This window comes from Cynocephalus volans, chromosome 9, assembly GCF_027409185.1.
Source record: "Cynocephalus volans isolate mCynVol1 chromosome 9, mCynVol1.pri, whole genome shotgun sequence".
NCBI classification, from domain to species: Eukaryota; Metazoa; Chordata; class Mammalia; order Dermoptera; family Cynocephalidae; genus Cynocephalus; species Cynocephalus volans.
The window spans coordinates 4,472,412-4,485,000 of record NC_084468.1 but is presented as its reverse complement, the minus strand read 5'-3'; the positions used below and the strand labels follow the sequence as shown (position 1 = coordinate 4,485,000).

Genomic DNA, 12,589 nt, shown 5'->3' with positions numbered 1-12,589 from the left:
CACTGGGTCTTCTTCCCCTGAAGATCCCCCATGCTCCCCAACCTCCTCCTTGTCCTGTCTCCAAGAGGATTTGTCTCCCCAGCTCCCCTCTCCACACTCAGCGTGAGCCACGGGCCACCTTGGAGTTAGGGGCCTGGGACAGGCAGGGGCATCCCACCCCCATCGGAGCCGGCCCTGACTTCCAGCCCTGCCCGTCTCCATGTCCTCTGCGGACGCCCAGCCACGGCTTTCCATGCCCCTCTGTGAGCTCGCATATGCTGTTCCTGTGCCTGGAATTTGCTCCCCCGTCTTCACCGGCCAATTCCTGCTCCTTCTCCAAGACTCGTCACGCGCCACCTCCTTCAGGAAGTCTTCCCTGATCTCTGCCTCCACTCCGGGCCCACTGGCTGCCTCCACACAGCACCCCCAGCCCTGCTCCCTCCTTGGTCACAGCCCAGGCCTCCCATGTCATCCTTCGCTGCTTCCCCCTCTTGTTCCTACACCAGACCCAGGCCATCCGAGGCTGGGCACTAGGTCTGTACTGACCACCTGTTTCCCAGCACCTAGCATTGCGTTCCTGCCGATATCCACTGAGTGTTGGAGCAAAGTCGGGGTCAGCTTTTTGGGAACCATATCCCATGGTGATGGTCTGGCCTGTCAACACCCTGCAGCCCAAGACGCCAGGAGCACCCTGTGGCTGCACAGGTTGTGTCACTACTATGTGCACCCTGGGAACCTGGGGCAGCTCAGGGAGAGGGTTTTAGGAAGAAAGGCCTGACTGTTGGGTCTGGGCTGTGGGGGGGCTGTAGGGGAGGGTTCAGGGAAGCTGGGCTTGGCTCTGGCTGGGTGTTATCGGATAGGAACTAGACGGGCAGAGTGGCCCAACGGCCAGAGTGTATGCTGCCCGCTCGACCCTGGTGTGGCTGGAGCTGCCAGAAGCTCAACACCAAGCCTTCTCTTGTCTCCAATATTAGACAAAGCCACTCTGTGACTGTGACAGACAGAGACAAAAATGAGAGCATGGTGTTGCACAGAAGCATCCCGTGCATAGAGCCTGGGGCCAAGGTGCTAAGTGGTTCTCAACCATCCCACTGCTGAAGCTGCTCCCTCAGGAAGGTGATGGAGGTCCCTTGGAGAGGGGATCTGGGCTGCGGAGGGGGTATTTCATCATACCACACAGGGTGTGTGAGCCTGATGGTACACGGAATGGCTTTGGACGAGAGCCGTGGGTCCTCTGAGCCTCTGTTTGCTATTCTACGCAGTGGGACTGACGATCCTTTCTGCACTCGCTTCTGGAGAGGCCAGCTGCTCCGTGAAACGTTCTGACTCGCTCCTGCCTGTCAGTTCTCCCCACCATGGGGTTATTCTGAGGAGGCGGCAATGGCATAAAAAGACAACGTAGGTGGCCTGCCTAGCTCTGTTCACCAGCAAAAGTCACATTCGCATCTTTCAGATACAGCCCTGAGGTTCTGCTTTTCCTTTGGGCACAGTGGCCTCCAGGGCACTCACCTAAACCCAACTCTGCACCCCCCAGTAGCCTGCAGATGGGGAGGTGGCAACAGTGCTCGAAGGCCTGGTTCATTCTCCACCTGTGCCCAACAGAGGCTGCGCTGTCTTCACCAGCTGGCAGGAGTGGGACCTCACCTGCTCGGCATCTGCCCATAGCTCCCCAGTGCCCTCCCTGGTGAATGCAGACTTCTAGAGTGCTGGAGGCTGGCAAAGCCTGGCCCTGCCTTCTCCTGCCCACCCCTGGAGCATATCTGATGACAGATGGGGCTCTGAGAAGGGGCAGTGACTTCTCACAGACAGTCTTTTGGGCAACATCCCCCACCTGTTAAGCAAGCAGTCTGTCTCTGGCTGTGTGGCTCTTCCTGCTGAGGGAGCAGAGCGCTACCTCCTCCAGGAAGCCTGCCCGGCCTCCCTCACCCCAGACGCCCTTACTTTGAGCTCCCTGGACCTCTGGGCTTCCAGCATCACAGCACTCCCCACGCAGGGGGCACAGTGGGCTGGACCGCCACAAGACCTCACAGGCCCTGCCTTCGCAGACAGACTAGTCTAGGGAGGTTTTGTCATCACTGTGGTCGTGAGGCCTTGCACACTGCTGGCCTGTTGGAAGGGGTCACTGTGTATTTGTTGATTTGCAGCAATAACAACATCCAACACCTTCATGATTCCTACAGAGCCACACACTGCCCCAGATGCTTTAGACATGAGTCCCCACAACTGCCCCCTCAGGCAGCCTCTGATATTGTTGTCAGAAAGGTTCTGCAGCTCCCACAAGGCACATGGCTGACAGGTGCTGGAGCTGGAATGTGAATGCACGCAATGGCTGTGCTCTCAAGCACTGCACCGTGTTGTCATGTATGCACAAATTCACACACTCTTACACACATGCACACACACAGGACACACCCACACACGTGGGATGCACGCTCACACATGCACACATGTGCATGGGCCACATGGTGCACATGCAGGGAGCACATACCTGTGCACACACGAGATGCACACGTGCCCACATGAAACGCACACGGGCACAGCTCCCTCACATCCACATGCACACATGCAGTGAAACTTAGGGTTCCAGGAGACTGTCCCCATGGGAACTGCCACCCTCTCCTTCCTCTTGTGCCCCTCCTCGTCCTCTTCCCCTCGCTCCCTCCTCGTCCTGCCCAAGAAAGCAGATGTCTCTTTTCCTGGCTCTTCTGTTGCCTGTGTGGTAGACAAGTCACTCAATCCCTGTGCCTTGGTTTCCTCTTCTATAATATGGAAATGACCACAGCTCACGGGGCTGTTGTTGTGGGATCAATGGGCTGCCCAGGTAAAGCACTCGGGACGGTGCCACCACATTGACAGGGCTCGGGAACTATTGCCTCTTGCTTTGTTTTTCATGCCTCGTGGTTGGGTGGTCACCTTTTGTGACCTGAGCTTACCTTCGACCTGTCTCCCCCTCCACCTGGCTCACCAGTGTACTCTCTTTAAGAGAAGTTCTGGAAAATGGAGCTTTCTCCACTGTGTTCCTTAACTCAGGTGCAGGAAACGTGGTGCTGAGAGAGCGTGGGGAAAAGGTTAGTTCTAACTGAGGGGAGCAGAGGAAGACTTCCCTGAGGAGGGGCATTCGGTGTGGGGCTTTGAAGGATGAACAGGAGTCTGTCCATTTCAGTTGGAACAGCTATACGCAAAGTAAAAGGGCATTTTCACCAGGCAAATACAATGTGTAGTTTCTTATTCAAGAGAATTTGGCTTGACAGGAAATCAAGCCCCTTAAAAATGGGTTTCTTTCCTCCTGTTAGGCAACCTCAACAAACCGGACCAAGTACTATGTCTCTTATCGTCGTGGTGAATTTGTCCTGATGAAGCTGCCGAAGTATGCACTGCCAAAGGTAAGAGTGGTTCCCCTTCCACCTGGCCCTACACCAGATCCCGGGCCTGCACTGACTCGGGGGCTGCCCAAGCCCTGTCCCCGGCCCTGCCTCAGACCTACCTCCATTGTGCCCACCTGCTGGCAGTTATTCCCGTTTTGCGGAGGACGCGACGCAAGTTAAGAGAGGCTGAATAACCTGTGTGAGGTCACGCAGCTAGTCATAAAAAAAAAAAGCCGTCTCAGACCCAGGTCTGGGTGCGTCGGAGCCCAGCCTCATGTAGGACATTTGGACGAGATGCTTTCCAGATCTCTGTCCCATGTGTGTAATTTAGAAACACAGACAGAGCCTCCCTTCCTCCACACCTGTTTATTGAGCTCCAAATATAAGCCAGGAATTATGCCAGGAGGTGATGCCACAGCTGTGAATCAGATGCCCAGGTTCCTGTTCTTGGGGAGTTTTCAGACAGGGAACAGGCAGAAGATCAAGAAAACAGACAAATGTGTAACATAGGTGTCAGCTGTGATTTGTACTGTGAAGGGAACACGAGGCAGAGACAGAGAGTCATGGAGGGTGTGTGCACGTGGCGGGGGGCAGCCAGGGAAGGCCCCACTTGAGGGGACATTTCATCCAAAGCCCAAAGGCTGGGAATCTAGTAGCTCTGGGGAGAGCAGGGGAGACAGCAATGCAGGGGGAGGGCAGCGCCCGTGCAAAGGCCCTGAGGCAGAGAGTGAGGGCAAGAGAGGAGAGAGCTGCTCTGGCCTCCAGGCTGGGGCTGCAATTGCTGTAGCGTCCTTGGGCACATGAGCTAATGCTCCGGGCACTGTCAGTCCTCTCCTGAGCTAGAAATGGAAAAAGTCCATGAGGCCTTTTTAAAACTTCTCGTTCTTTTTTTTAAAAGATGACCGATAAGGGGATCTTAACCCTTGACTTGGTGTTGTCAGCACCATGCTCTCCGAAGTGAGCCAACCGGCCATCCCTATATAGGATCTGAACCCATGGCCTTGGTGTTATCAGCACCACAGTCTCCCAAGAGAGCCACGGGCCGGCCCTAAAACTTCCCTTTCAAAAAAGAAAATAAATGGAAAGAAAAAAAGGAGTAAGCTTAATAGATTAACTCCAGGCTTGGCTGAATAAGTAAATGAAAATCTAATGATTTCATTTCAGGCAAAGGCAGTTGGCATCTCTGGGAGGTGAGGGACTTTTTAGCATGTGAGAGGCTTTTCCAGGATGTCTGGGGGCAGTGGTCTGGGGGGCTGCAGCAGCAGAAGCGCCCTGTGTCTTGGGCCCTTGGTCCTGTTGTTGAGGAGGGAGGTACACAGCTGGGAGTTAGGCCCATGCCTGGGTCCCTCCCTGCTCCCCTCTGGTGTTGGGGGCTGCGGGTATCTGGAGCATCAATCAGGCTGTTTCCAAGGGTGTTCTTGGCAGGCTGCATTCACGAGTCATGACCTCTGTGACCGTGAGTGACGATTGTACCTCCCTGGATCTTGGTGTTCTCTTCCTCATCTGCAGATGTGACCTCACAGTGTGTGTTTCTCAAAATCTTCAGTGACATTTGCAGGGAGACTTGACAGTGTGCATTTCACACTAGTTTCCATCTTCCCCCATTTCTATGGAAATTGGAGGTCATTGAAAAGAATCGTGAGGCTCTACTAAAAGGTACAGCCCAACATTGTACCTGGGTGACAGAAATGAAAGACACATACACGGCCTCATGTCATTCAGTTTCAAGGAAGGACAAGGGACCCATTCAGAGCAGGAGGCATTTGCTGAGGCATTCGGCGTCCTTGCTTGGGGGACAGTGCCCAGGAGCCAGAGTCAGGTTACTTTCCGGGGAACACGGCCCCCAGAGCCCTGCAGGGTCTTCAAGACCACATCTCGTGTCACTGTGAACTTTGTCCAGCCAGCCAGCCAGCTGAGTTTACCCAGTTCAGGAGAGCAGCCCGAACCAGGGTTTCCCACCAACATCTTGTAGAACTGGCTAATTGAATTTCCTAATCAGATTTTGTTGTTTTATGGTAAATTTGCAACCTTTGCCTGTTTTCTTCCCCCAAACCACCCCCATCTTTTTTTCTTTTTCTTTTTTTAGTTGCCTGAGTAATATGATGAAAACAATAGAAATCAGAGCAGAGGGGGACTCACTTGCAAACCTCCCTCTCCCGTTTACCGGGTCTCTTTTGGTTCCCCACCCCGTAGTCCTTGGCCAGATGCCAAAGTGACTTTTATGGAGCTGAGTCACAACAGGCTCTGGGCCTACAGCCTGCTCCACATGACCTTGTATCATGAGGGTTTTTCTAGAATAATACATGACACTGACTTTAAATGACTGCAAAACTTTCAGTTAAGAAGACAGTACCTTGTTTGACTAAGCCAGATTCTTGCTATTTGGACATTTGGGCTGTTTCCATTTTTTGTAATTATAAACAGTGCTGCAATGAATATATTTGTGCCTGCAGGTATTTCTTTTGAGTTTTCTCAGCTTAAAGTCCAAGAAGAACTTCTGGACAAAGGATATAAATATTTATGTAGCTTAGTGGCTTTCTATAAGAGGTCCACCCAGCCACCAACAGTTATAATAGACCACTTTCAACACTGCATTGCCAAATTTTGCATTTTATCATTTTTTTCTACTTTCCTTCTACATTAAAGGCTACAAATGGTACTATTATGCTGTTTTAATTTACCTGTCTGTGAAAACTATAAAAGATGAACAGTTTTTATTATATTTGTCAATATATTTTACTTGAATTGCTTACTTGTAATAATTAAAAGACAAAACAAAACAAAACCTCAAGTTCCCTAATGGAAAAAAAAAAAACAACCCAAGAACAGAAAAACAGGCCAAGACTATAAACAGACAAAAGAAGAGAAAAATCAAAATAACTATCACTTATATAAAAACATTCATAAGAGTAAGGTAAATGCAAGTTTACTTCAAAGTACAATGTTCCTGTATTTGTAATAAATTTCTGTAAAGTAGAATAAAATTCTTAAAATATACAAATAAAGGAGGAAGGGACATCAGGGAAGATGGCAGAGCAGAGCACACCAGGAATCCATCTCCCCACCTAGACAGCAATTGTGTGGGCAGTATCTGTCTGATGTAACTATTTTGGAACTCTGGAGTCTATTTGAAGGCCTGCAGCTTTGAGGGGAAGGCTTGGACAGTATACCAAGTTTAATTTTGACAACTTCAGCTCTTATCCTGACAACTGCTACTCCCCCCCCACCCCAGCCCCATGACAGGCAAATGTGCATGAGTACCTGGAACAGCATGCACACAGCTTGAAGGAACAAGGGTGGGGCAATAAGTACCTTATCCTTCAAATACTGGGATCTGTGCTCTGATTGTTGACTGCTTCTGATCATGGAGTTGCAGACACCCAGGTAGACAGCCATTGTTGTAACCACCACCAGCTGAAGTGGCTTCCAGGGGATTTAAAGAGCCCTTTTACTTTCCCCCTTTTCCCCTTTTGGAAGCCAGACATTTAAGGACTAGGACATTCAAAAGCAACTACATATATAGCAGAATATAGAAAGTCAACACACATGCCCAGGGAAAAGTATGGTATCCGAAAAGACCTGAGAAGACCTTAATTGTACATGTCAAACTGATCCTTGGTAACAGAGGCAGCCTATAACAATCAAAAACAAAACAAAAAGCTCTGCAGAAGAGAGACAGTCTAATTTCCAAAGTTACCCTATTACTAGGTTCAAATTTCCAGTTTTCAACAAAAACAACAACAAAAATTACAAGGCAGCCAAAGAAACAGGAAAAAATATACCAATAGAAACCATTTCTGAGAAAGACCAGTTGGCAGATCTACTAGACAAAGATTTTAATACAACTGGCTTAAAGATGCTCTAAGAACTAAAGGAAAGCATGAAGAAAAATCAAGAAAACAATGTGCGAACAAAATGAAAATATCCATAAAGAGATGGAAAACATGAAAAAGAACCAAAAAGAAACTTTGGAGCTATGTAAGAATAATTGAAAAGAAAAAGCCACTAGAGGGATTCAAAAGCAGATCTTGGCAGGCAGAGGAAAGAATCAGAGAGCTTGAAGAAAGGACAATTGAAATAAGGAACAGAAAAAAAAAAAGATTGAAGAAACGTGAACACAATCTAAGGGACCTTTGGACACTATCAAATGGATCAATACATGCATGTGGGAGACCCAGAAGGAGAAGAGAGAGAGAGAGAGAAAGGGGAGGAGAGATTAACTGAAGAAATAATGGCCAAAAACTTCCCAAAATTGATGAAAGACATGAATATAAATACCTAAAAACTCAAAAAACTCCAAGTTTAATAAACACAAAGAGACCCACTTCAAGACACATTATAATCAAACTGTCAAAAGACAAAGACAGAGAATCTTGCAAACAGCAAGAGAGAAGTGTTTCATCCTATACAAGCAATCCTCAGTAAGATTCATCAGAGATTTCTCATCAGGAGTCTTGGAGGCATGAAGGCAATGAGTTGATATATTCAAAATGCTGAAAGAATCTCATGAAGGTGTTGGTTTATCAGACTGTTCCATAAATTTTTTATAAACATCTATGGAGAAATTTCCCCTATCATGCCTATTAAAAATGTTTTAAAATTTTTCCAAAACTTCTTTTAAAAAATGCATTCACTACAACCAATGAAGTCATACACATGTATATCCATATGTATGTATCTTTATATATATATAATACAATATAATGTACAGTACAATTAATATACATACAAACAATATATATACACAGATGGAGAGGCATCACGTAAAAGCGGTGTTTGTGTATATATATACACACACACACATATACAGACATTTGTTGCTATATATACCATTTCTACCTTCTTGTCTCTCCATTCCTCCCTTCCCTGACAATCTCACTTCCTCATTCTTCAAGGTAACTGCTGTAGAAACTCTTGTAGGCTTCTCAGTACCCATTATGCCCCTTCATCTTAGTTTAGCAGACCCCCAATTTTAGTTGGTGTGTTGCTTTCCAGCTAAAAGATTGAATTTCCCAGCTTCTCTTGCAGCTACATGTGGCCATGCTTCTAAAATCTGGCCAATGAGATATTAGCAGAATGGTCCTGTGAGCCTTCCAGAGCCCTCTATTAAAGGCCAGCCTTTCCTTCCTTACTTCCCTCCTCCCTGCACCCTGCTGCCTGGCATGTCAATGTGATGGCTGGAGCACTGGCACTCATGTTGGACCACGAGGACAAGGGCCATACTATGGGACAGTGGAGAGTGACCCAGAAGGAGCCTCTGTCCCTGGTGTGTGTCTTTGTAGAGCTTCCACGCTAGACTACCTATCTCTGGACTTCTTTTACATGTGAGAAAAATGATCTTCTAGCTTATTTAAATCACCATTTGTTTTTCTAGTTTCTTTTACTTATAAGCAAACCTAATTCTACCTGATAACAAATATTAGCAACTTTGGTGTTTCCTTCTATGTATTTCTCCAGGCCATACAAATATGTACAAATACATATAGGTATATGTGAATGTGTTTTGTGTCCTTTGTTTAAAAATGATGTCAACAAATGTCCCTGTTTCTATCCTTTCTCAAAAAGTAAAGAATAAAGTAAATGCAACATTAAGCAAAATTTGTGTGTTATCTATCACTCTCTAATAAGCAAAGATTTTTAAAAGACCATTCTCAATATTGGATACATAATGTTACATGAGTGCCTTCTAACCCTGCTAGCAGGGAAGGAATTAATACAAACCTTCAGGACAACAATTTAACCACATGTAACAAGAACTTTTAAAATGTTCCTAATCTCCAATGCAGCAATTTCCCTTCTTGGATTTTATGTTAAGGAAATAACCAGGGAGGCAGAGATCTATGTCTGGGAAAGTTCACTACTGTCTTACAATAATGTTGAAAATGCTCAAGATTTACAGTAGGGAAACTGTTCAGTGAAATATAGTTTTGTGGACACAAAATGGAATAGCATGCAGTCATTAAAATTGGTGTTTATAAATAATTTTAATGGCAGAGGAAAATGCTCCCCATATAATGTGAAAGAGCATGCTATAACCCACCCATGAAAAAAATATATGAATCACACTTGGGAAAAAGCCCAAATGTAAACATTTTAAAATGTCAATATCAGGTCTCTCTGAGGTAGCATTGCAGGTAAATTTACATTCTTTTAAGTCCTTATACATTCTTTTTTTGTTTCCCAGATTGTAGAAAACAGTTATAAACTGCATTTACCCAGGTTATGTAAACACTTCCCTAGGAACAGAAGAGGTAAAGTCTGAATTCATGCAATCACTGTAAATATTGAATTCTGACTACGTGGTTAATGCCAGGCACCCCCAAGCTCAAACGCCCATATTATCACCACATCCCCCTGGCCACCCCTTCAGGCAGTAAGTGAAGGACCCTCATTTCCTGCCCGACAATCTCACTGCAGGATCTGATTCTCCACCCCAGCATGAGCCAAGGGACTAGCTCTCCCCTGGCGGGGCAGCAAGGTGACTGATACCCCGATGTCACAGAGTGCATCTTGGCCTGTGGTGCTGAGTGAGGGGGGAGGGAGGGAGCAAGGCGAGAGAGAAGGGCAGCACCAAGCCTGTCCCATGCTGGGCACCACACACGCTCCATGGACACTCCAGTGGGGCTGTGGCTGCATTTCACAGACGGGAACGCCAGGCCCTGGTTCCCTCTGCTGTAGTCCTCCCTCGGGCATGTCCTTCTGTGTTAGATTCATGTCCATGGGCACAGGGCTCAGCTCATGCTGCTGGGGGCCCTCCCTGCTTGTGGGATGCATGGTAGGTACTTCACAACACCGCATCCCTTTTCCTGCAAAGCCCCTTTTGGACGCACAGTGCAGGGGACAGGCAGGGTGGGGAGGGGAAGGGGCCAGGCCTTGGCTGGTTCAGGGGTCCAGGCTGGCCCTGAGTGACCTGCCCCAGCAGCTGCTTCTTCACCCTCCACTGAAAGCCATGCTCGACTGCACGGAATAGAGACTCAATCTGTTATTACTCAGAAAAAGCGTTACCCTCCCTCTGCCCCAGCATCGCTGAGGAAATGTAAAGCAAGGCGCACCCCGACTGCACCTGCCATGCAGCGCGGCAGGCGGGTAGGGCCGCCTTGCCCGCCTCCACCGTCTGTCTGCAGATCCTGTGTCTTGGCAGCTGTATTGTGAGAAGGGCAATAAAAGTTCCGGAGTGATAGCACGTAAAGTAATAGAGGCTGGAGAATAAAGGCACATTGTGGTTTTGGAATGGGCCTGCTCAGACGTCTTTTCATGAGGTTCCCACACAGCGTCGGGCACTGGCTGGGAGAGAAAAGAAAAACAAGGCAGCAAGGTTAGATCGGATTTTCTCTTTTGACTGATTGGGTTTGATTCTCTTCTGAATTGTAAAATCTGGAACTGAGCCCTGGGACCACTGTGCCGAGCCTGCTCGGGGCTGCCTCCCTGTTTGTGCCGTGTCAGGGTGGTGGAAACACCCTAAGACAGGAAGCCCGAGTGGATGGACCCATGAATTCCTCCCACCTGATGCACGTTCCTCAGTGCAGGGACACAGTGGTTCTGCACCCCAGTGCCTCGAACAGTGTCTGGCATGAAGTAGGTGCTTGATGCCGATGTGTTGAATGAATGAATGGACAGCAGACGCACCTGATCCTCTGGATGGGAGGTGGGGGGAGGAGCCCCTGCCTCGCACTCCCAGAGTCATTCTGGAGATCTGGGGGCATGGAGGAAGGACTCCCCAACCAATGCCTTAACGATGGACTGCCTGATGGGTGGTCTGGACGAGGAGGTGGCGTCCCTGGGCCCCCTTCCCACAACCCGCATGGAGGGTCCGAGAGTCACCCCCATTTTAGAGATGTGAAGATGGAAGCCCAGGGAGGTAAGGGACTTGTCTAAGGCCACAGAGCAGGAGGGAGAGAGAGGATGCAAATCTAGGGCAGCCTGATGCCCAGGGAGCCCATGCCATCTCCCTGCCCCACGCAACTGTGACCCCACCCCCCACCCCCTGTGTCCCCCTAGGACCTGCAGATCATCAGCACGGATGAGAACCAGGTGTTCGTGGCAGTGCAGGAGTGGTACCAGGCAGACACCTACAACCTGTACCAGTCCGACCCGCGTGGGGAGCGCTACACGCTGGTGCTGGAGAACGTGCGCAGCTCGCGGCAGGCCGAGGAGACTGTGGTCATCGATGTCCTCGAGGTGGGTCTGGGTGGGGCAGGGGTGGGGGCACCCTCCCCTCTCTCCATCTCCTTCTTTCCCATCCCCTCCTATTACTAATGCTTTATCTTAGGGGTCTGCAAACATCTTCTGAAAAGGGCCAAATAATTTAGGCTTTGCAGTCCGAGAGGATGTGATGTAGGTACTTTTAGAGCAAGAGAGAAAACATGATCTTTTTGACCGAATTCAAAATATAACAATCATTGAATACAATTTTTTGTAGTGAGAAGAATAGAATTCTTCGGGGGGTGTGGATAACAGTTCACCGGGTTGGGTTGAACGTTAGCGCTCCCGGCCGTCACCCCCGCTGCGAGATCATCCACGAAGCCATGCCCAGCTCCGGCTGCACGAAACCTGGCGGCAGGAACAGCCCTCGCCGGGGTTTGGCCTGAGGGCCTCGGCTGCTCTCCCTCAGACCCTGGGGCTCCTGTCTGAGTGTCTCTGTCTCTCTCTGACCCCAGTGCCTTTCCCTCTGTCTGTGCATATGAGGTCTGTCTGTCTGTCTGTCTGTCTCGCTGACTCACTCTGTCCCTCTCCCTCAGCCCCTTACCAACTCTCCCTCCTGCCTCTCCTCTCACCAGATATGGAGCCTGGGGCCTCCACAGGTGGGGTGTCCCTGAGTTTGGATGGGAGCCTGTCCTCCCTGCCCAGGACTGACATCTGCCCTCCCCGGGGTCTCGCCCTTGTCTGCCCCACACAGGAACTGCCACTACTCTGGCGTGTGCCGCTGACCCAGGGCTCTCTGGCGGGTGACACGCCCCATGCACGGTACTGTCTCAGGCTTTGTCTCAGGCTCGAATTCCACATGCGTCCGTCACACACCCATAGCACCCTGCCTGGACCAGGCTGTTCGCAGGCCCGTCCTCCGTGCTTGTCGACACCATACCCAGGGAGGGGGTCACTCAGCCCATTGACAGGTCAGGAAACTGGGGCTCAGCCAAGGCGAACGGCCTGCCTGCCCAGACAGGCCCAGCCAACGCGAGTGGGACATGCAGACCCAGCCCGGTCTGTCTGCTCCGAGCTGGGCCCTGTCCTCCTGGGGTCCCTCT

The 12,589-nt window shown here is 49.5% G+C and overlaps 1 protein-coding gene across 3 annotated transcripts in view; it reads left to right on the top strand.

The window, feature by feature from the left end:
• SORCS2 (sortilin related VPS10 domain containing receptor 2) overlaps positions 1-12,589 on the top strand; it is a 502,479-nt gene that overhangs the window by 432,376 nt on the left and 57,514 nt on the right. For all 3 annotated transcript variants that reach the window (XM_063107926.1, XM_063107927.1, XM_063107929.1), the window contains 2 exons: positions 3,273-3,362; positions 11,343-11,522. In XM_063107926.1, coding sequence (XP_062963996.1) covers positions 3,273-3,362; positions 11,343-11,522 — 270 coding nt within the window. The remainder of the gene's footprint in view (positions 1-3,272; positions 3,363-11,342; positions 11,523-12,589) is intronic.